At 47.6% G+C, this 23,909-nt stretch overlaps 1 protein-coding gene across 2 annotated transcripts in view; it reads left to right on the plus strand.

Moving 5' to 3' along the window:
• Positions 1–23,909, plus strand: part of RRP1B (ribosomal RNA processing 1B) — a 161,800-nt gene that overhangs the window by 31,848 nt on the left and 106,043 nt on the right. Inside the window, exons 6-9 of one of the 2 annotated variants that reach the window (XM_085620779.1) lie at positions 9,783–9,852; positions 11,951–12,015; positions 19,426–19,616; positions 22,683–22,765. In XM_085620779.1, coding sequence (XP_085476905.1) covers positions 9,783–9,852; positions 11,951–12,015; positions 19,426–19,616; positions 22,683–22,765 — 409 coding nt within the window. Of the gene's footprint in view, positions 1–9,782; positions 9,913–11,950; positions 12,016–19,425; positions 19,617–22,682; positions 22,766–23,909 lie in introns of both variants that reach the window. The other variant, XM_085620778.1, reaches the window with a different exon arrangement.

Genomic DNA, 23,909 nt, shown 5'->3' on the forward strand with positions numbered 1-23,909 from the left:
AAGTGTCCAAGGTACACTACCGACCCCTGCCCGATCTGGCACTTGCTGGCCTTGATCGTCAATCCAGCTTGTCTCAGGGCCTGGAGAACAGCTTGCAGGTGACGCAAGTGATCCTCCCAGCTGTTACTGAAGACGGCTATGTCATCCAGATAAGCAGCAGAGAAACTCTCCATTCCGGTGAGGATCTGGTTTACCAGGCGCTGAAACGTGGCAGGTGCGTTCTTGAGCCCAAAGGGCATCACACAGAACTGGTAGTGGCCATTGGGCGTGGAGAAGGCTGACCTTTCCCTTGCTCCATCAGTCAAAGAGATCTGCCAGTACCCAGAAGTAAGGTCAAAGGTACTTAGATATTGGGCAGCTCCCAGCCGGTCAATCAATTCATCCGCCCTAGGGATCGGATGAGCATCAGTTTTGGTCACTGAATTCAGTCCCCGGTAGTCCACACAGAACCTCAGTTCTGGTTGGGCACCCGGTGGTGCAGCTTTTGGTACTAACACCACCGGACTGGACCAGGGGCTGCTAGAAGGTTCGATCACTCCTAGCTCCAGCATCTTAGTGACTTCACTATGAATGCTGGCCTTCACCTTGTCTGACATCCGGTAGATCTTGGACTTCACAGGTGGGCTGTCTCCTGTGTCCACGTCATGGACGCACAGGTGAGTCCTACCCGGGACAAGGGAGAACAACGAAGAGTACTGCCCCAGGACCTGGCGACAGTCCTCCTGCTGTTCAGGAGTTAGAGATGGGGAGAGAATCACTCCCTCCACCGACCCATCCTTCTCTTGAGACGCAAACAGATCGGGGAGAGGCTCGCTTTCCACGTCCTCTCCTCCGTCAGTCACCATCATCAAGATGACTTCGGGCCTCTCGTGGTGGGGTTTGAGGCGGTTGGCATGCAGCACCCGCAGGGGCTGACGAGGGGTCTTCAGGTCCACCAAGTAGGTAGCCTTACCCTTCTTCTCCAACACCTCAAAGGGTCCTGACCAGCGATCCTGGAGGGCACTAAGCTCTCCCGGTTCGATCACCCACACCTTCTGGCCAGGCTCCAACTCCACCGGGTGAGCATTGTGGTCATACCACGCCTTCATCACTGCTTGGCTGGCTTCCAAGTTGTCAGAAGCTTGCTTCCGCAACTTAGCCATTTGGCTCCGGAAGGCCAGCATGTAGCTCACCACATCCTGGGGAAGCTTTCTGGGAGTTCTTTCCCATCCGTCTCTCACCAGGTTGAGAGGTCCACGTACAGGGTGCCCATACAGAAGCTCGAAGGGGCTGAAGCCCACTCCCTTCTGTGGCACTTCCCTGTAGGAAAAAAGTAAACAGGGTAGGAGGACGTCCCATTTCCTCCGCAGGCTTTCAGGCAGACTTCTGATCATGCCCTTCAAGGTTTTGTTAAACCTCTCCACCAGACCATTGGTCTGGGGGTGGTAAGGAGTGGTGAACCGGTAGGTCACTCCACACTCCTTCCACATTGCCCGCATGTACGCTGACATGAAGTTGGTCCCCCTGTCGGACACAACTTCCTTGGGAAAACCCACTCGGGTAAAGATTCCCATCAGGGCCCTAGCCACAACAGGTGCTGTTATGGTCCTCAGAGGTATTGCCTCTGGGTACCGTGTGGCATGATCCACCAGAACCAGGATAAACCTGTGACCAGCTGGACAAGGCTGTTATTCTCGTGTAGAATATATGTGCTGCAACAACCATTAGATAGTAGCAGAGATATATGATTAGCAGTACAGTGAATATGAAAGGATAGTACAGTTCTACCACCTTGCAATAAGCATGAATAAATACATGGATATAAAATGAAGGATAAAAGTGCGCGTACTCCCACGATGCCTGTCTAGATGTACCTAAGTGTACCTAGCATGTGAGGATGTGTGAAGCCAAGAATCCCTCTAGGATTTAGTCTAACTCCATTACCTGAAGTGTGAGAATGTAGGAGCCCGTTCTGGTCTCTAGTTGGACAACCCGCAAGGGATGTGTTAGACCACCGTCAGCTGGAGCGTCTGCATGCAGGAGCCTCAGCGTCACTGGTCAGTGTGTCGGCCTGGAAGTCTCGGTTCCCTCTACCAACCCTAGCAAGATGTGCTGTATTTATACAAAGAGTATCTATGGTTTCTGTGTTCCTTGTCTCATGTGTTAGCCGTTATTGGCTGTGTGAATGACGTATGGGAGGAACCTTGTACGTAGATATGGTGGGGTAGGTGGTGTAGCTGTAAAGAACAATGGGAGAGCTAGGGAAAAAAAGGGGGGTTGTGTCCGTATCCCCTGGATGTAAATAAGCTTTGTCAAAGGTGGACAGACCCAATGTAGTGTGGTACGGTCAAAATGAAGCAATGTTTGGGAACCCACGAAGTGGGTTAAAAGGCCCCTCACACACCAACCTGGTTGGTGTCATGCTTCATCATTGGGGCCCCAACCGGGTGGCCGAATGCCCCCCGGTTGTGCTGCGACGCCTGACTACAGCGGAGCTGGTGTGGTGCAAAAATGTGATGTGGTGATGATTAAAAACAAATATCGCTGAGAATCCTTGCCATTAGAAGATTTATTATTGGCGGCTCAGGATATAGACTAAAAAGATATGTGATGCAACTAATGGAGAAATAATTATCTGCTAGTTGACTGTGTAGTGGGTCTACATGTTTCAGCTCACGTATAAAAATAGTAAGGAGCTTTCGTCAGGACCAGTGTATAGTGAGTGGCAAAAGGTGATGTGCCACGTGGTGAAAAAATATTGAAAATATTAGTTACCTACACACTCGCTAAGGTGTGTGGACACAGTGTCAACACAATAGCGGACACTGCGGCGCAAACATGTGGGAGAAAACAAGACCGCACACAAGACACATAAGAGAGTTACATTGGTGCCCTGGATTGCAGGCAACATTCAAATAGATTTTAAGTGCTGTGAATAATCAAACCTGTCTTCAGAGAACGTACACATACATTTGAGGTGTATCATGCTGCTAAGCGAAAAGGCGGAGGCAAGACCATTAGAAATGCTAGGTAAGACGCAAAGCGCTATGTCAACTAGGGGTGCCAAGTGGTAAATAATACGGCACTACAATGAGCAAATGGTGAACTCCACACGAATAGCGCCAGGTGATTATACCGGCAATGGTCGTGAAACCTCTACATGAGGTGTGTATATGGTGAGAGGCCCACTGTGCGCTAGTGGGAAGAGGCCGAATATAGCCCTTAAGCGCTAGAGGTATGAGGTGGGCACAGTCTCAAGGAAAGGAACACAATGCGCAAAACAGCAAGGGGAAGGGAAAAAGGGAAAAAGGATAATTACACTATGGCTGAGTGAAAGCGCTATGCAGGAAGCGGGAGGGGGGCGCTCCTTACAACAATTCTGTGGGCAAAAGAAATAACAAGATTAGAATGCGAGGTAGGCAGGGAAGTAACGGTATCCAGGGTGAGCGAGTGGGAGACACCTTACTTGGTTGTGAAGCTACCATCGCCTGGCACCTACTGTGGCCTCCCGAAGTCCCGGATGCTGACGGACCTAGGGGAAACGGAGAATAAATAGGTAGGAGCTCCATTGTGTACGTGCGTGAGTGCTGGTAAACTCGGGCGTGGCCGAGTGGACCACGCATGCGTGTTAGTGTAGCGCGAGGCTAGCGCGCATGCGCGGTAGATGTCCAGGGGTTAGGAGCGAGAGCGCCTGCTCAGGGGAGCAATGGGAGTCCTGCGCGCATGCGTGGAGGATGAGAAAAGCCGCGGTGGGTGTTTATTGAACCCAGGACTACGCGGAGGCTAGAGATGATGCGAACACATGATAGGGCGGGAAGTTAAGCATTGCTTCATTTTGACCGTACCACACTACATTGGGTCTGTCCACCTTTGACAAAGCTTATTTACATCCAGGGGATACGGACACAACCCCCCTTTTTTTCCCTAGCTCTCCCATTGTTCTTTACAGTTATTCGCAGCGCACAGCTGTGAGAGCAGTTTTTTCCTTACCTTGCGCAAACACCAACCCTCCCTTTTTTTCACTATGGCTGAGAACCCTGGCTTAGGGTTCACCCTGGATGATGTCAACAGTATTCTTGACAACCCCCCATTACTGGCTGACTTCAATTTGGCAACATCGATCGCACAAACAGGTGATTGGGACAACCTGAATGAGAAAAAGCGCAACCGGATAAGAACCATACTCCACGGGGTAATTCTCACTGAATATCTGAGGAATAACACCGCGCCAAGAGGCCTGATAGTCACGAATGCCCCTCGCATCTTTCTAGAAGATCCCATCTTTCGGAAAGATTGGGCCCAAATAGCGTGGAGATGCACTCGTGATTGGATGATTCTAATCATCCAAACATCCAAACGCCTCTCTGATGCATTCCTTATCGAAATACAAACCACGGAAACGCATTTCAAAGCCACTCTCTCCTCCTTCAAGAAGAAACTAGAGGAAACCAACAAAGAAATAAACTAATACAAAGAAGGCCTCACCCAAAGCAAAATCACCAAATTTCAAAAGGATCTCAAAAGATTCTCCTACACAAAGACCTACGCCGCAGCGGACTACCAACCACCTAATCGGGCGGACATGTCAGGGACATCATCAGATGAAGACTCATCCGGAAGCAGCGGCTCCAGCAATAGCAGCTACCGCCGACGCCAGCAAGGCAGAGGGGGCTCCATAGGATGGCAACAACCATGGACCCCGGGGACCCAACGTACTATACCCACCCATGTATCCCCCAATACACCCACAATTCGGGTATGGCTGGAACCCACCTTTTGGTCCACCACCACCATACATGAACCAAAACCAACCACAGTCTTTTTTAGGAAGAGGCCGGAGAGGTCGCGGAAGGAGACGCAGAGGGAACACAGTACACTGGCAAGACGACCCTCCACAGGGAGCACAGACGAGGAGCCAAACCAGAGACCAACAACCAGGCCCGAGCACACGCTAAGTCTCATCACCAACCTCTCCCAATACATTTTAACACCCACAGAGGAAGCCATCCTTGAAAAAGGCCTCGGCTATGCCCCCACGACCAAGTTGGATAAATTCAAACTACATTGCGAACTAGCTGAATTCTTTCGCAAACTAAAACTTAAGGCATTCTTCGAGAACACTCCGATCCTCCCTGACCCTAGCAACCAGGGGGACACCACCCTCCGGGTAAAATCTACCTTCATGCCCCCTCCCAGCTCAATCTCACCAGAAATCTTGGTCTATGAACAAGCAGTGTTCAAGGAAATCGAAGCCCTCAAAGAACCCCACACATTCCAAAACACTAGTAGACCAGAACGGCTTGCCCTACAATCATTGAAGAACAACCCTGATATAATCCTCAAACCAGCCGATAAAGGGGGAGGCACGGTAATCCTCAACAAAGAGGACTACCACCAAGAATGTCAGCGCCTACTCAATGACACTAAGAACTATGAACTGCTCACTCATGATCCCAGCATCTCACTCAAAACGAACATTCAAACCCTAGTAGGAGAAGCAGAACAGAGTGGGCACATTTCAAAAAGTGAGGCCAAATTCCTCACCACTACCAAAGGGAAAATACCATACTTTTATACTGTTCCCAAAATTCATAAGAATAGGATCCCTCCCCCAGGTCGCCCGATCGTTTCAGGCATCGGGTCCCTTTTGGAACCCCTTTCACGTTTCTGCGACCACTTCTTACAACCCCTGGTCCAGTCCACCAGCACGTATCTCAAAGATACTAAAGATCTACTAGGACTCTTAGCTAACATACACTATGACCCTAACAGCTCTTTTCTGGTGTCACTGGATGTGGAAAGTCTGTACACCAGCCTCCCCCAAGATGACACCCTACGCGTACTAGAAGAAGCCCTCAATGAGACTGATTGGCAATACCACACGCCTCCCTCATTCGTACTGAAGTGCGCTACCCTCGCACTCAAAGAGAATTACTTCGAATATGAGGGCAAGCTTTACCTACAGAAGTATGGTACATCAATGGGGAGCGTTTTCGCTCCCAGCATAGCGGGCCTGTATGTCTTCAACTTCGAGACCAAACATCTGCTCAGTAACCACCAGCCACGTATCCCACAAATTAAGTTCTACAAGCGCTACATTGATGATATCCTCCTCATCTGGGAAGGATCGAGCGAATCACTCACCACCTTCTGTGACTGGCTAAACACGTGTGACCCAAACCTACGTTTCACACACAGTTCTGACAGACACCAGACCACCTTTCTAGATCTCGACATCCATGCAGTTGCAGGAGGACTCATGAGTAAAACACATTTCAAACCCACTGCACGTAACTCCCTCCTTCACTTTTCTAGTTTCCACCCTCGAGCCCTCCGTGAAAACCTTTCGTATGGTCAATTTCTGCGACTTCGCAGAAACTGCAGTGACCCCAGAGACTACAAAATACAAGCCCAAGACCTTTGCCATAAATTGCACCAACGCGGCTACCCGAAACACATAACTAAGACCGCAAGTAAGAGGGCCAGAAATCAAAACCGAGAAGGTCTACTGACAACGTACCCCAAAGAACCTACCCCCCCTCCACTCACATGTGTCACCACTTACAACACGGTGACCAACAAAGTTTCCCAGATCATTAAAAAGAACTGGAAGATCCTCAACACAGGCCACCTGAAATGGGAACCTCCCCTTCTCTCAACTAAAAGAGCTAGATCCATCAAGGACACCATAGTATCTACTAGACCGGGGGTCCCTGCCAGACCTTCCAACACGGTGCTCAACGCCTGGGGCCTCCCCAACATCAAGGGGCACTACCCTTGCGGTAACTGCAGCGTATGCCATATCACAGAGACAACCAAATACCTGAACTTGGAACCTGGAAGGACATGGGAGTTACGCAAACATACCAATTGCAACACAGGGAATGTTGTATACCGGATCATATGTCCGTGCAATCTGACCTACATTGGTATGACCACCCGCAAAGTCAAAACCCGAATCTGTGAGCATCGCAGCACTATACGCTGCAAGAAAAATACCACACAAATGACCAATCATTTCTTGGAAAAAGGCCATACGACCAACGATATGAGATGGGTCATACTCGAAGCCCTGGACAACAACCTTCCCAACATCCAGACACGCCTCCTGGAACAGGAACAAAGATGGATATATCGCCTTTCGAGCCACATCACTGGTTTGAACGATAATATCCCCTGGAACTGCCTGAGAAAGTCCTGACAACCTGGAACCACATGGTTACGCCTAACCAATAGCCTTTACTCACTACATAGGTACTCCTCCCATCTTCCGTTCCAGTTCCGGCTTATCTTGCCATCTGACATCTCGACTTTCCCACAGGCCCTGGCTCCTACTACTCAGCTGGCCTCAGATGCTCATGTCCACTCCTGTGGCTCTCCCGCAACACCATCCTCGTGCATTATTATGAATTGTCCTGTCTTTATTAAAATCAGGCCTTTACTACCGAGTGGGCATATGGTTTATGCTTAACTTCCCGCCCTATCATGTGTTCGCATCATCTCTAGCCTCCGCGTAGTCCTGGGTTCAATAAACACCCACCGCGGCTTTTCTCATCCTCCACGCATGCGCGCAGGACTCCCATTGCTCCCCTGAGCAGGCGCTCTCGCTCCTAACCCCTGGACATCTACCGCGCATGCGCGCTAGCCTCGCGCTACACTAACACGCATGCGTGGTCCACTCGGCCACGCCCGAGTTTACCAGCACTCACGCACGTACACAATGGAGCTCCTTCCTATTTATTCTCCGTTTCCCCTGGGTCCGTCAGCATCCGGGACTTCGGTAGGCCACAGTAGGTGCCAGGCGATGGTAGCTTCACAACCAAGTAAGGTGTCTCCCACTCGCTCACCCTGGATACCGTTACTTCCCTGCCTACCTCGCATTCTAATCTTATTTCTTTTGCCCACAGAATTGTTGTAAGGAGCGCCCCCCTCCCGCTTCCTGCATAGCGCTTTCACTCAGCCATAGTGTAATTATCCTTTTTCCCTTCCCCTTGCTGTTTTGCGCATTGTGTTCCTTTCCTTGAGACTGTGCCCACCTCATACCTCTAGCGCTTAAGGGCTATATTCAGCCTCTTCCCACTAGCGCACAGTGGGCCTCTCACCATATACACACCTCATGTAGAGGTTTCACGACCATTGCCGGTATAATCACCTGGCGCTATTCGTGTGGAGTTCACCATTTGCTCATTGTAGTGCCGTATTATTTACCACTTGGCACCCCTAGTTCACATAGCGCTTTGCGTCTTACCTAGCATTTCTAATGGTCTTGCCTCCGCCTTTTCGCTTAGCAGCATGATACACCTCAAATGTATGTGTGTCACCTACGGTACGTTCTCTGAAGACCGGTTTGATTATTCACAGCACTTAAAATCTATTTGAATGTTGCCTGCAATCCAGGGCACCAATGTAACTCTCTTATGTGTCTTGTGTGCTGTCTTCTTTTCTTCCACAGGTTTGCGCCGCAGTGTCCGCTATTGTGTTGACACTGTGTCCACACACCTTACCGAGTGTGTAGGTAACTAATATTTTCAATATTTTTTCACCACGTGGCACATCACCTTTTGCCACTCACTATACACTGGTCCTGACGAAAGCTCCTTACTATTTTTATACGTGAGCTGAAACATGTAGACCCACTACACAGTCAACTAGCAGATCATTATTTCTCCATTAGTTGCATCACATATCTTTTTAGTCTATATCCTGAGCCGCCAATAATAAATCTTCTAATGGCAAGGATTCTCAGCGATATTTGTTTTTAATTATCACCACATCACATTTTTGCACCACACCAGCTCCGCTGTAGTCAGGCGCCGCAGCACAACCGGGGGGCATTCGGCCACCCGGTTGGGGCCCCAATGATGAAGCATGACACCAACCAGGTTGGTGTGTGAGGGGCCTTAACCCACTTCGTGGGTTCCCAAACATTGCTTCATTTTGACCGTACCACACTACATTGGGTCTGTCCACCTTTGACAAAGCTTAGTAGGTGGTGTAGCCCCTGCCTGGTTTCCAAGAACCCCCATGAATATTCATTCATACTGTATGAGTCCATTGGTAGTCATAGGATGCTTTTGTTCAGGAGAAACCCTCCTTCTGCACCCAGGACTAGAACTAGGTAAAGGTTCAATCCTAAAGGCTCGTTACTGTGTAGTATGAGGCAGGTAATGTAGGTGAAGGTGTATGATGAAACCCGGGCCTATATTAGGGTACCTATATAAAAACATAACAGATTAGTCTTCCAGAAGGAGACCTTTTTTCCAGTTGTATAGAGATGGAGAGGCAGCTATATCGGCTGGAATGTCCTTGGGAGAGTGGGAGCGGAAGAAAGGCTGAAAAAGAAGGAATAGTAGACTGCTTCTGCTCTCTTACCCCTGTAGTATTGTCTGGTTGTGAGTGTTGCCTGCGTAATGTGCTTCTGTTACTAGTTGGGTACAAAATAACTTGTTTTTCTAGAGCACTTAATGCCATTCTGTTGTAAGTGCTAACTGAAGTTACCATTACTCAGTTCAGTGGTAATAATACTTAATCATGATCTATAATCATCAGGCCAGGAAATGTACGAGAACATTCATAGCAGCTTTGTCATTCAGGCACTATCATCCCTTGGTGTACACTTGTAACACACCTACACGTCCACATATGCAAAGGCTTGCAGCACCAAAAATGGAAGGACGGATATGCCCAAGGATATTTTTATTTTGTCCTGCTTGTCTTTGCCCTCTTTTGTGCTGTTTTCGCTTGCCCTAAAGATAAACGGGTGTTCAGTGACTTTTGGAAAATTCCTTCTCACTTTTTTCCAGCCTGGTTGAGCCGTTCCTTGAGCTGCTGACAAAGGAGTTACTGCACAGTGAGAGCCAGTCGCCCAATGGGGTACGGTATCATCTCTTTGACATCTACCTTGAGGAGCTTGCAAAAGTGGGGTCGGAGGAGGTGAGAGCAACACTTCTTGTGCCGTTTTTCTATAGCCATGTTCTGTCTTTCACAAAGCTTCCTGTTTCTACATATCCTCAAAGAGTCGCATAGTTTCTTACCTCTCCCCCAGTTCCAGTATTAAATGCTTTAACATGCTGTTCATGAGACACTAACACTTAAACACACGTGCACACACACTTAAAGTGAGATGACTACCAGTGCACCAGATTATGCACTAATAGTGAGTCTTAGAAGTGCTGGCAGCCGCATCTCTTGGATTTTGTATCTTTTTTCTTCCTCACAAAGTATACTTGCTTCTTAGGCTCAATGTTTCCAAAGAGTTCATATTGTTATTATTATGAAAATTTGTAAAGATCCGATGCCCAGGAAAGGGCATGCTGGTGCTAAGGGATATACTTACTACTGATGTACAGGATTGTCAGGTAACAGACACATCTTTTTCTGGAAAAAAGGTTAAAGTAATCTGACTGTAGGGGGTAAGGAATTCCATCCTTTAGCAGAAAGGAAAGAACAAGATAGACCTTCCATCCAACTTCTCTTGATAGGTATGGGCATAAGGTCAGGCAAAAGAAGAACTGTAGAAGGGTGGAATGGAGCACCGCTGCGTCTGAGATGGTGTGGTCCAAAGTTATGAAATGCTGTGTGTTAAGCAAAGTGCTTTAAACACTGCTTGCTTTCAGATGCAAACCCAAATGCAGCTCTTTGAACCGGGAATAAACAAACTGACTGGGGTAGCTTTCCATTATTTGAGCTGCAGCATTTATAACAATTTGGAGCGGCCGGCAATACTTTCAGGGAGATGCAGGTATGGGGGGCAGGCAATACTATCAGGGAGGCGCAGGTATGGGGGGCAGGCAATACTATCAGGGAGGCGCAGGTATGGGGGGCAGGCAATACTGTCAGGGAGGCGCAGGTATGGGGGTTCACATAGTCTGAGGGTGGTAAAGAGTGACTGTATAAGAGCTTCACAGGTTCGGTCTGGCAGCAAAATGACAACCACCCTGAACTTTTTCAGCAATGCAAAATAAGTTTGAAAAGTGCAGTTGAGTTAGGTCGCATGCAGAGTATATTCCCAGATTCTTACCAGGGTAGATAAGGTGAGGCTAATGGCTAACTCGGAGGAGCATTGCCCGTCAAACATGAGAACTTCGGTCTTGTCACTAGTCAGTTTAAGTCTGTTCTCTTTCATAGAAGATGCAGTTGCTGTTATACAAGCCTACAAAGTGTGTGTGTGTATATATAATATTCCATGCAGTCTCTGCAATATCTGATTGGACAATACATTGTTTCCAGGTTAGTTGTGGGAGATGTCCGAGTCGCAGCCTTTCTTTCCCTGAAGTTGGTCCGTACCTTTGATTGCCCAAGTATCAGGAAGAATTAGCGTATCCATGGAAACCCATATCCCTCTTTTCTCAGCGTGGGCGCGAAATCCTCTCTCCTATCTTTTGTGTGGCTGTTGTGAAGCAAGCTGTTGGACAGTGCTCCCAGTGACACATGTTCTTCGTAGTCGAGCAGAAATATTTGATGGAAAGGGCCTGGTCACCCTGCCATGTGCACACCTGCTCACCACCTCTAAGTGGCTCACAGTTCCTTCTAGCTTCATGTGCCTATTGCCTCCAGTAGGTTACTGGTGACCTCCAACCTTCTGGCTTACAGTCTGTGATTAGCACTCTGTACTTTGTACATTCAGGGTTGCTGCCTTCGAGTGGCTCCTAGTATTCTGTAGCTTCTGAGCTGCCAGTGCTCTGCCCCATCATACTCTGTCTGCAGTAGGCTTGGAGTGGTTATTGATTCAGGCTTGCTCCCTCCGGTTTGCTGGCTGTTCCTTCCTTAGGTTGTTTATCTATTTTCTAGCTCAGTATCTCTGTGGCTGTCAGTTCTTTCAGGGTAGCTTTCTACCTTTGGCTTTAGGCTTGATTCCAAGCGTCCTATTAGTTTTGGACCACTGCATCTGAGTAGCTCTTATTGGTCATTGGCTTGATGCTTGACTCATTTAGTACTGTTTGACACCCTTTTTGTTGCTTTTCAATTTCAGCTCCAGGCCGAACAAAATCTGAAGTTCATTGAGCCTTTCTGCAAAACCGCTGCTAAAACTAAAGAGTAAGTTCTGCTGCGTTGAGCTATACCTCATGTGATGGCAGCGAAGAGCTGGTTGTCTTCAGATATACGTGGGGGTGTATTTGTTGTGATGCATTATTGTATCCATGTTTGCCCTCTAGTGTTTGTTTGTTTGGTTGCAGGACATGATGGGGCTTGTTAGAAACTTCAGTTTGATGGGAAACAACTGGTGGCTTTGAGGAGAATAAAATAATGATGGAGGGAACAGTAAAAAGGTCTGTTTAAATAGGTAGGTTTTGAGAGTACCGTTAATACTCTCAGGCTTTTGATTATTTGTTTAGGTGTCTGTGGATTGTGTTCTACAGTCTGAGTGCACTGACTGAGCGCCCTCCACCCCTTTTGGTCAGTCTGAAATGTGGGATACAAAGCAAAACCGTAGTGTCATATCTCAGTTGTGTTGTAGGCAGATGTTTGTTTCTTGAAGCATTGTTAAAGAGGTTTGCACCCTTACTGGAAAAGCATTATCCGCCATGCAAAGAGATTTACATTGAATATTTTACTCTGCCTCAAGCTGGTATCAAATGTGACATGCTTCTGACATGCCATCAGCAGTAAGGGTGAAGTTAGACTAGAACATCAGCTGTGACAGGAACGTTTTGCTGACGACCTAGGTCGGCCATCTAGCATTTACCTCCAAACGTACAAAGTCTGAGCGAGAAGTTCCAATTACTGAAATAACTACGTTTAAATGCCAAAGATCTCTTGTATGGGTCGCAGAAGGTAGAAATCAGACCGTGAACTCCTGATTCATTGGTATCGAGAGACCCGTAGTAGTGCTGGTTGGTCTAGGGCTTCATTTAACAGGCCCCATTTCTTTAGGCATAATTGTCACAAGCATGATTTCATCTTTGTCGGCTTTAAGTAAATATGGTTTAAGTGCTTCAACAATCCATTTCTAGTAAAAGAACTCCAAACCTGCACTTTTCTTTAAAGGGAGAGGAGAAACTGTAATGGGGGTCTGCAAGTCTTTAGTATAGTTGTAGAATAGGATGTTCTAAGACTTGAAACGTTTAACCAGAGGGCAAACATGGATACTAAAGATCACTTATGATAAAGCTGTCCCTTGAAAGAAGCCCCGTGTCACATGGGTCCACTTAGAGGGGTAACTTGTCAAACTTGCAGATTGTGTTCTTCTTGATTGAAAACCACCACAAATGACGTTCTCTACCCACAAGCAGCCTACTATGCAGGATTTTACGACTGACGTTGTCAAAGATTTGCTAGTTCTAACATGGTCGGGGCCCAAGCACCACATGGCTCTGCTAGTATGCAAAGTGTACACAATTGTTGTGGTGACTAGTTGGCTGAGGTCCGGGGAGTTGAAAGCCTCTTTGATTGACATTCCTCTTGGATTCGATGAATATCTGAAGTTGGTTTCCAGATGCTTCACATCGCTAGGTGATCTAGATGAGTTGCCTAGTTCCTGGGACAAGTGAATGATGTCCGGGTTTCTGTCTTTCAAATAGTAGATTTGGAGTGTGTTTGGTTCACCCATTTAATCTGTTCCCACAAGGCATAGTCCCAAAGTGTAGCTTCAAGTGCGTGCTGGTGGCCATTATTAAAGATGCAGAAGGATTTTGGTGTCATCAGCTCAATTGCAACTTGTGAGGGTAAGAGCTCATTTGGTCAGCCAATGATGATAGTACACTTCACAGTAATGTGCCATTTTACCTCACTGAGGTAAAATGTAAATCTAGGTCGATCAGGGGTGTCAAGATGATGGGGGACGGAGTTCTCCCTGAGTCCAAGTATTCAATCTAGTTTTTCTTGGTTGCCATTAAAACCCAGCGTTCTGGTGCGTGGTGTGATGTATCGCATCAAAAGTCGCAGAGAGTTGCAGTAGGTGCTGTTCCATTATTCTCTCTGCTTGCCTTTAGGTTGGTCGAACGGTAATGTTGCAGAATTAATCCATTGTGGTAATTTGAGAGTGACGCGCTCGGTTATTGAGATTCACTCAAATTTAGTTTGGCAAGAATTTATTTTTAACTATTGTTATGTAGTGCCCTCAACATTTTTTAAAGTTTTTTTTTTTAATAAAGCAATGGGATACCTGGGAAAGTACAGTTTGAACACTTCATTGAGATTAGTTCTGGTAGGAGTATAAGCCAACTTAGATTAAAGATCTCCTTAAACATCGCTAGGCAAGGGTTGCTTGGTGATTGTAAATTCCTTTAGAATGCCTGAAGCTCCAGGTGGTCTGGCCCAAACATGGAGTAAACCCAAGAGCTCTCTTGGAGAGGTGAATTTGCGATCTTGATCCTAATAGTTTCTCAAGTTCCCAGCTGTTGTCCAGGAAGTTAAAAGATTGTGAGTCTCAACGCTTTGGGGAGACTATGATCTCTGTCTACTTCTTGAGTTCTGTAATCATTTTGAAGAATACCTTTAATCTGATCGAGCTCCTTGAATCCTTTGTCGGATCGGAGTTTTTACCAATGGTTCTGCACTGCTGTTTCCCCGATGACTGACTCTTGACAGCATGGTGCTGTGAGTGAGCTTCCTTTTTACAATAACTGCTTTACATACCTGAAATCTGTCCACATGTGAACCACCCCACCACTCTTTGGGATATAGTGCACAATGATTTCAGCAAGCGTTATTTTGCTCGTTCTAGGAACAGGATGAAAAATTAGTTTAACATCTCTCCATTAGAGGGAACCTCCATACTATGAAAATTCTCTTTTTATTAAGATTAACAAATAATGTGGTGCCACTCCGGGCATACCAGAAACAGGATACTGGCAGGAAACCAATTGCGGTCCGTGTTGAAAGCAGTACCTAAGGCACCTCTCCATTCCCCAAAACAAACTGCACTCTCCACTTGGTTATCTAGTGGAAAGGACAACATGGAAAGTGGCATTTCATGTCTTCATTCTGCGGGCCTTCTGTCTCTTTCCAACACAATAGTTGGCCCTAACTCCAGCCAAAGTCTTAAAACTACTGGTGGTCAGTGGTAAAGCTACTGGTGGTCAGCGGTAAAAACCCTCCAAGAACTGTCTGGTTGGACATAAGAGGGCTGGCACTCTTTGTGTTGCCATCAATTATTAGTTTCCAATCGCCAGCCCTTGCAGGTGTCCTGAGGTCGAAAAATGAGTTCCGTTGAGTAACTATTAAAACCCTGCTATAGAATCAGACCCCCCCCCCCCAGGAGTGACCATGCGCTAATCAAATAGATGTTCCTAAGCACTCCCTGTTCTTTCGGAGGGTTGGCTGTTTCATAGTACATCGTTTCTAAGACTCGAGTGCTATTTTGTGTCAGTGTTTGGCAGAGTCACAGGTTCTGGATAGGATGCATTCTCAAATTGTGACTTTGAACATCAGCGTTTGTGAAACCTCGATGCACTTGGGATGGTTTCTCAGTAAATGAGTCTGCTAATGAGGATGCCGCCCTCATTTATTTATTTATTTATTTTATTTAGTAGTCTTATAACGCGCATAGCTGCCCCAGCAATGGGGCGTCCCAGCGCGATCAGAGACGCAAGAGAGAAGCTAGGCAGGTAGGCATTATGCCATTTGGGGGTAGAGCCAGGTCTTAATTGCTTTACGAAAGGTCAGATGAGTCTGGATTTCTCGAATTGACAGCGGGAGTTGGTTCCAGAGGGTCGCCGCAAGGCAGCGGAATGATCGCCCCCCGGCTTTTGCTCTTGCAACCCGCGGGACAATTGCCAGCATCTGATTGGCCGATCTAAGAAGTCGCTGAGGCAGATACGGTTGCAGCAGCTTGGCCAAGCCCAGAGGGGCCTGTTGGGTAAGAATTTTATGAGCGACACAGAGGGTTTTAAATTGAATTTGTCGCTCAACCGGCAACCAATGTAGTTTTGGTAGAATATGGGCAACTGATGCCGATCTCGGGAGTGCAACCAGGAGCCGAGCTGCGGCATTCTGAGTCCGCTGCAGGCGCCGGATGCAAGATTTATTCGCCCCAAGATACAAAGAGTTTCCATAGTCTAATCTGGATAGTATTGTTGCTTGGATGATGGTCTGACGAACTTTGGGGGGAAAGAAGCCTAATATCGGCTTCAGGCCGCGCAATAAACCAAAACAGGTCCCGGCCACAACTTTAGCTTGGGTATCAAACGTCAGCCTACTATCAATCCAGAACCCCAGATTTTTAACTGCCTCTTTGGGTACCGGGGCAGGCTTGAGATTGTCTGGCCAGCATTGGTTGTCCCACATGTCCCGGTCTTTTCCCAGCAGCAACACCTCCGACTTACTGGAGTTTAATTGCAGGTAGTTTTTGGCCATCCAGTCTGCTACCTCTAGCAGATCATTCTTGAACCTGCCTAGATTGGCATTGTTCTTCTTAGAGTAGGCGATCACCAATTGGGTGTCATCAGCGTATGACACCATTGACAATCCCCTGCTACGCGCCACCTGAGCCAGAGGTTGCATATATATATTGAACAGGAGGGGGCTCAAAATAGAACCCTGGGGTACTCCCTGTTGTAAAGCATACCTCTGGGATTGAAAAGGTGGCATCCAGATCTGGAAGGTTCTTCCTGTAAGAAAAGCTCGGCACCAATCTAACGCAAGATCCCTCACCCCGATGTCATGCAAACGTTTCAGCAGGATTTCATGGGAGACCGTATCGAAGGCGGCACTTAGATCGAGAAGAACTAAGGCCGCCGAATCCCCAACATCCAGGATCCCTCTAATTTCCTCCGTTACTGCCAGCAAGGCAGATTCCGTGCCATGACGGGCTCTAAAGCCATTCTGGGACGGGTCCAAGATTACATTCTGTTCGATGAACTCCGTCAGAGTAGTATGAACGTGTAATTCCAACATTTTCGACAGAAAAGGGAGCTGCGAGATGGGGCGATAATTGCCCGGCTCGGCTGGATCCAAAGACGGTTTTTTCAACAGTGGGATCACTTTGGCGTGTTTCCACGCAGCAGGTATTATGGCGGAGGACAAAGAGAGATTCACCAATTCCAGGTATACTGGCAGGAGCGTTGGCATGACTTGGCAAAAGAGCTTAGGAGCCAGTGGGTCTATGGGTGATCCTGATTTGATTTTCCTACATATGATCTCCAACCCTGCTAAGGACATTTCTGGAAATGATAGCAAGCTGTTGAGTCCTTGGGGAAGCGGGACAGCAGACCCGATCTTCCCATCAGAATTAACCCTTGGGGGGAGGTTTTGATATATTTTCTCCACTTTATTAATGAAATAGTTGGCCAACTCATTGCATTGACTATTCGAGGAGATGGGTGAAGTCCTAGAAACATCACCATTCTTCATAGTCTTAAGTAGTGAAAATATAGTTTTCGCCGGATTGGAGCTCGCTAGAATTTTATTGCCCACATACTCAGCCCTAGCTCTGCGGATTAGCTTGTGGTATTGGTTAATGGCCGCTCTATAATTTAGTTTACAATCTGCATTGTACGAGCGTCTCTACACGCGTTCTAGTTGTTTGCAGTGCTTTTTAGCTTTAGAGAGCGACTCATTAAACCAAGGTTTGGATTGATCCCGACTTATCCTGGTCAGCTTTGATGGAATACAGCTATCCAGACCAGATGTTACCCAGTCTTGTACTAGCATATCCGCAGTCTCAATATCCTGCGATAGTTGCGGCCTATGGTTAGACCAATAGGTGGCCAGTCTGCTGCTATCTAGCTTATGCCAAGGTCGCTTTAGAGCAGAGATCGGACGGTGCTCCCTCGGCTGGCCCCACCATCGTAGTGTAAAAATCACTAGAAAATGATCTGTCCAACACTGTGGGGCTGGGGACCCCATCGTTAGCCCGATGAGATTGGAGAATAAAGGGTCTAGTACATGCCCAGCTACATGTGTCTGTTCCTGCACCCACTGGACCATTTGGAGCGCTTCAAGATCGGCCAAAAAGCTAGCAATTTCAGCCTTCTCTGTGTTATCACAGTGGAGATTCAAGTCTCCTATGATGCTGAAGTTGGCCGCTTGACTGGCATGCAGCGCAGTCTTATTTATCAGATCCTCTCTGAAAGCACCTGAGGGCCCAGGCGGGCGATAGATGAGGAAGCCAGAGATGGTAAGGTTGGGATTCAACTTAATTTTGAATAAGGCACTTTCACAGCCCAACACATTCTCTCTGCTGAGACTGCACGCATAGAAGTTCTTAGTGATGATTGCAATGCCCCCCCCTCGTTTCCCAGGTCTGTTTAAATTCTTCATACTGAAGCCTGGGGGAAGAGCTAGCCAGGATTCGGTGGTAGAATCCTGGGTTAGCCAAGTTTCAGTTAGAAAGAGGGCATCGGGGGATTCGTCTTCTAAGAGATCAAACACCTCAGCGTGATGTTTCGGCAGTGAACGGCAGTTCAGATTCATGAACTTAAAGTCTGTATGGCCAGAAGGGCAGGTCTCCGGCAGTATCCCACTGAGTTGAAACGCGCACCTTTTGCATTTGATAGGGCCGACTAGAGGGTGCCAGGCGAATGGCAGGCAGTTGGATTGCAGCCCCAACAGCTCATCCCGTGAGTAGTTTTGGCGTATAGAGGGAGACAGGACAGGGGGGCTGGCGCCTGGCGGCGACCCGGCGCGGACGGGCGCAGACGGGCTTGCCTTTGGCGCGCCTTCGGCGCGCCGCCGGCGCGCCCGCTGCGCGCGTCCACTGCGCGGTCGCGTCAGTGCCCCCTGATGTAGCATTCCCTCCAGGCGCACTAGAGCGCTGATGCAAAATTTCCCCCAAGATGGCGGTCGCACCTTCGTCCCTGCACTTCCCCAAAGCCAACTGCTCCTTCCTGCCCACACCCTCACACAAGCAAAGCAGTCTATCGGATGTTCAGCAGTGAGTTAATCAGTGGACAACAGAGTGAAAAACAGAGTGAGTGCTTTTAAAATCATAGAGGTCAAAAACGGCACAATTAAAAATAGCAGAACAGTATTTTACACATACAGTGGAGCTCGCTAACCTGACTCCCGGCTCACGCCTCAAGAGTCTCTGATGCTGCGCGGTCGCGTCAGTGGCCCCTGATGTAGCATTCCCTCCAGGCGCACTAGAGCGCTGATGCAAAATTTCCCCCAAGATGGCGGTCGCACCTTCGTCCCTGCACTTCCCCAAAGCCAACTGCTCCTTCCTGCCCACACCCTCACACAAGCAAAGCAGTCTATCGGATGTTCAGCAGTGAGTTAATCAGTGGACAACAGAGTGAAAAACAGAGTGAGTGCTTTTAAAATCATAGAGGTCAAAAACGGCACAATTAAAAATAGCAGAACAGTATTTTACACATACAGTGGAGCTCATAGACTAATGGTGCTCCTCTTCATTCCTCCATTGCACGCTGCTGCTGGAGAAAGCTTGGTAGGTTGTAAGTCTTGGGTAATGTGTATCGTGTCCTTTGTTTAACGCTTCGTGTGTGTAGAGGGCTTGTGTGAGAGGGTGTCGCTTCTTATTTAAATAATCCTGTGGTATCTTTTTAGCCACCATCTCATGCAGGCCATCGCTCGGGGCATCTTTGAGACCATTGTGGACCAGGCTCCGTTTGCCATTGAGGAACTGATGAAAGAGTTGAAGCAGACCAGGAACACCAGTGAGGATGACGAGACAGAGGAAGAGAGTGAAGAAGAGGAGGCAGCGCAGATCAAGAACAAATCTCGCAAACGAAAATTTGGTAAGTCGGGGGCAGCTCCAACCATAACCTCCCATCCCATTGCTTATTTTGTAAGGCATCCTTCCTGATACACTCCCTCCCTGCACTGCCTATGCTGGGTGCATTTCACTCGTTACAGCCTGTGTAGGAAACCCAAACTTATGGAGTCAGATGTTATCCGAAATATCTCCAGGTTTATCCCTAAATAAATCAAGATAGATGCAGCTGTCTCCTGTATCTAATTGCATCAGCCTCAGTTCAAATACACCAGTTGGCACTATTTTCCCTCTATGCTTCAAACACCTTTCTGTCCGCCAGACACTGACACGGAATAACATTGATACCTTTGAAACAGTCTTACTACAGAACAACAATCATCCCTCAGAATAATGGGAAACGCTTTCATACGAATATGTGTATTTGCATAACATGCATTTACACGGTGCGTGTTGATACTATTGCACAGATCACGCTGCAGCACTGAGACTACTACCTTGCACATCATACACAAGGCCCTTCCGACGATAGATTAAGATGACCCTTGCCTCTTTATTGCTGAGCCTCTCAGCTGCTTATGACACAATGGACTCACCGTGGAGTCTCAAATAGGATTCACCAGCAATTTCCTTCACTGGCTTAAGCTCCTACCTTTCGATCCAGCACCAGTTTTATTTGGGCATCTCGAAGCTCACAAAAGATCCCCATCCCCTGTAGAGTCCCTCAGGGATCCATGGTGTCTTCCATCATTAACCATTACATGAGGCCTCTGTCTGCTTTACTCGCATATAACCGTATCCAGTTTCACCAATATGCCAGTGATCCACAACTCTACTTTCAAAATCTCCTCTGCTTCAGTCATCCAAAGCATGGTAGGTTGCTCACACGTCATCCAGATCGGGATGCCCAGCACCTACATGAAGCTTAAGCCAACCAAGAGAGAATTCCTCTTATTTGCCAAGAACAAGGAGCAGTACAGATGTGTGTCAATGACATGGACCTTGAAGGCTTTAAACCTCAACTTGCACCGAATGCCAAATCACTTGGATTCACTGTGGACACCAAAGTCACACTCCAGGAACATGCTGGCAAAATAGAGATACCCTAGTAGCAGCTCCGTTCCTGTGGTTTCCGGCTAGTCTTCCTGCCAGAGTGGGGGTTTAGAACCAGTAGGGGCCAGTTGCTGAGTACAGCAAGTGGCCTGGGGAAGCTCACAGAGGCGGCAAGCCTTTGAAGCTTCCCCTGCCCATCCTGGGGAGGAGACCTAGCACCTCGCCCAGGATGTGCATTGTTGCAGGCCCAGGAGAGCAGATGGCTCTCTACCCAGGGGTCCAGCAACATGTCTGCTGTGTGGAAGCCGAGGAAGCCCTGCAGACCAGACGTGGATTGTAGGTTAGGTTCAGGGGGCATCTCTAGGATGCCCTCTATCATGCATTGTACATTAAATCCTGCACTGGCATCAGTGCGGGTTTAATGTGCTGAGAAGTTTGATACCAAACTTCTCAGTCTTCAGTGGAGCCATCATGGTGCTGTGGAGTTCGTGTTTGATGATCTCCCAGCACCATATACTCTTAAATGGCAGCACTGCACTTACAGTGCCCAGGAATGGACCTGGGTACTGTAGGGACACAGGGCTCACGCTCCTGTACCCACACCACTGGCATAGGGCAACAGGCTAGAGGGGTGGCTAATGTATGCCAGGGCAGTGTATGTTGTGGGCATGGCACACAGGGATGTGTGCCATGTCGACTCTGTTTTGTCCTATACCCAGTCACTTAGCCTGCAATGGCAGTGTGTTTGTGTCAGGGTACAGGGCCTCTAAGGGTGGCACAATAAGTGCTGCAGCCCTTAGAGGCCTTCCCTGGTCACAAGGCCCTGGGTACCTAGTGTACCATTTACCATAGGCTGACATGTGGCCAGTGTTTGGCAATGTGGGTTTTAGGTTTCAGCACAGTTTTTAGGGAAGGAACATAGGCCCTGGGCACCTGATTGGCAGGAGCCCAGGGCACACTCAAAGTACATTCAGCAATTCAACAAAAAGTGGGGGCATACCATGCAAGAAAGATGGCAGTTTCTCACAGATGCCATTCCGGAGGAGGCATTCGCATTGGTGGGAAGGCTCTGAAGAGCCCCTTCATAGATTGTTTTATGGGTCGTGTTGAACAGAGACCGATTCTGCGTTGAGAGCATCTCTACCTTGAGATTGCCCCAAAGCAAACCTTGACAGATGCATAAACCAGGCCTGACTTGGCCAGAGATGGGAGCTAAGGAAGAATATGCTTGGGATTTTTAAACTGTTGGCCTGGTGCCATTATAACCTATGATAGTTTTACATACTGCTTCACAATGGTGCCGTTGGACTCCCACTTCGACGAAGGGGAATGATTTAAGCATGTGAATCTATGAAAGGTAACAATACTGGATAACTGCAGTTACAGGCAAGTCGTTTATTTTCTTCCCCAGAAGGGCTTGACCACAGTCTCACCTCTCCTCGAATATTCTGCTCCATTCCTAGTAAGAGCTGCTAGTCTCCGCTCCTACCTCATTTCTGCATGGTGTTGTGGACCACATGAGTCTTACTACCTACTTGTGCCCTTCCTCGCATACAGTGCTGTTCCTCAATGAGGGCTCCCCCGTTTTCCTCCTTTTTTCCTCCATGAGGGTTCCCCTGTTTTCTTTTTTTTTTTTTATATTGTATATTTGATAACCTCCCTAGCAAGAGCTCTTATTCTCAGCTCCTGCCTCCTCTCTTCATGGTATTGTGAAACAGATGCGTCTGACCGTTCCCTTCTGCCCCCTCTTTTCAGCATTTTGTGCATTCTGTATCTTCTCTGATGTGGGCTCTGACCTCCTCATTAGTGCTCGTTCTCTGCTGGATGTTGGATATACCACACTATTACTGTCTGTTTGCCTTGTGTGTGCTTGGTGTTGTGTAGAGTGCTCACCCTAGAAGATGTTTGTGTTAAGAATGCAGGGACATCCGTGTTTGTCTTTCTCTTTACGTGCATACAGTACTGGCCCATTTGACTCCCGTTTCTACAGTGCATGTGGCATATTAGCTGATTAAAGTACATTTTATTTTTACCACAGTAAAGGAAGAAAACTTATTGGCTGAAGAGGATGATTTTGAGAAGGAAGAAGATCAAATAGGAGACATTGGACCTGTCCTTCAGGTGTGTGAATAAGAAGCTTAAACATGCCCTGTACACAGCTATTTATCCACAGTAACAATACGTTTTGTATTTTCATTTCTACTTTCAATTGTACTGTAAATTTGTACTTTAGGCTAATGACCGTCCATCATGAAACGCTGGTTGTCATTGCTAAGCTGCAAGCTCTTTATTTCAGACCACAGACCTCTGTATGATTATTGGTTTACAGTGGACAAGTCCATAATAGTTGTGCCCCTTTTAGTGTATGAGTTGTGTGGACAAAATATCACAGCAAGCTTTACCATACACAATGTTTAAAGAGCGCACACGTGACTGAGTCTTGGTTAACTTACCTCACCACAGAGGCTGGGTCAGGTGGCTTACTGGATTAATGCATCCACTGTAGGGCCTGTGTTCATTCTCATGGTCACAGGTTCAAATCCTGGCAGGTCCTCTCAGCCTTTCATCCTTCTGAGGTTGATACAATGAGTACCATTGAGTCCGGTAACAATAAACATCTGTTATTCAGTGCCAAGATACCATTGGGTGAACATGCGCTTTACAAATGCACGTTATGTTAAGAAATTAAAATATCTGGAGAACCAATTTGAAAACAAATTAGGAACGTACTAAATCAGATGCAACAGTAACTTAATAGTACCAAATGTGCTTGGATGGACACCACTGGTAAATGATTATACCCGTCACTACCAGTTTAGTGACTGTTGGCCCAGGACCCAAAAACAGGATAACTTAATCAGTACGTGTAGGGAGAGTTTATAAAAAGTAGCTGTAGTCTACCGCCTTTGACCTCACAGACCTCCCATTTGTATGATTTGCTTCCTGTGATCTTAAACCACCAGTGGGACGCTGGTAGCAAGCCAGACTTCCCCTTTTTAGGTCTCGTCTGAGCCAACCCATCTATTCCTCATGATTTTTTTCCCGTCTTTTTTTTCCCGTCTACGCATTTGATTGGCCATTTGCGTAAGGCTTTCTCAAAAGAAAGCACGCAAATGGCCAAAGGCTCGGGTATGTCCCGCCTTATCTCTAAATGTTCCCTCCCATAGCCTATGGGTCTCTGGAGCGAGCGTTGTAATTAGGGGCGCGCTGTGTGCCAGCTGCACGGCAGGCTGCATTCCAGTATCCGGTTACTTTCGCCACCACT

Source organism: Triturus cristatus, chromosome 8 (genome assembly GCF_964204655.1).
Source record: "Triturus cristatus chromosome 8, aTriCri1.1, whole genome shotgun sequence".
Lineage (NCBI taxonomy): Eukaryota > Metazoa > Chordata > Amphibia > Caudata > Salamandridae > Triturus > Triturus cristatus.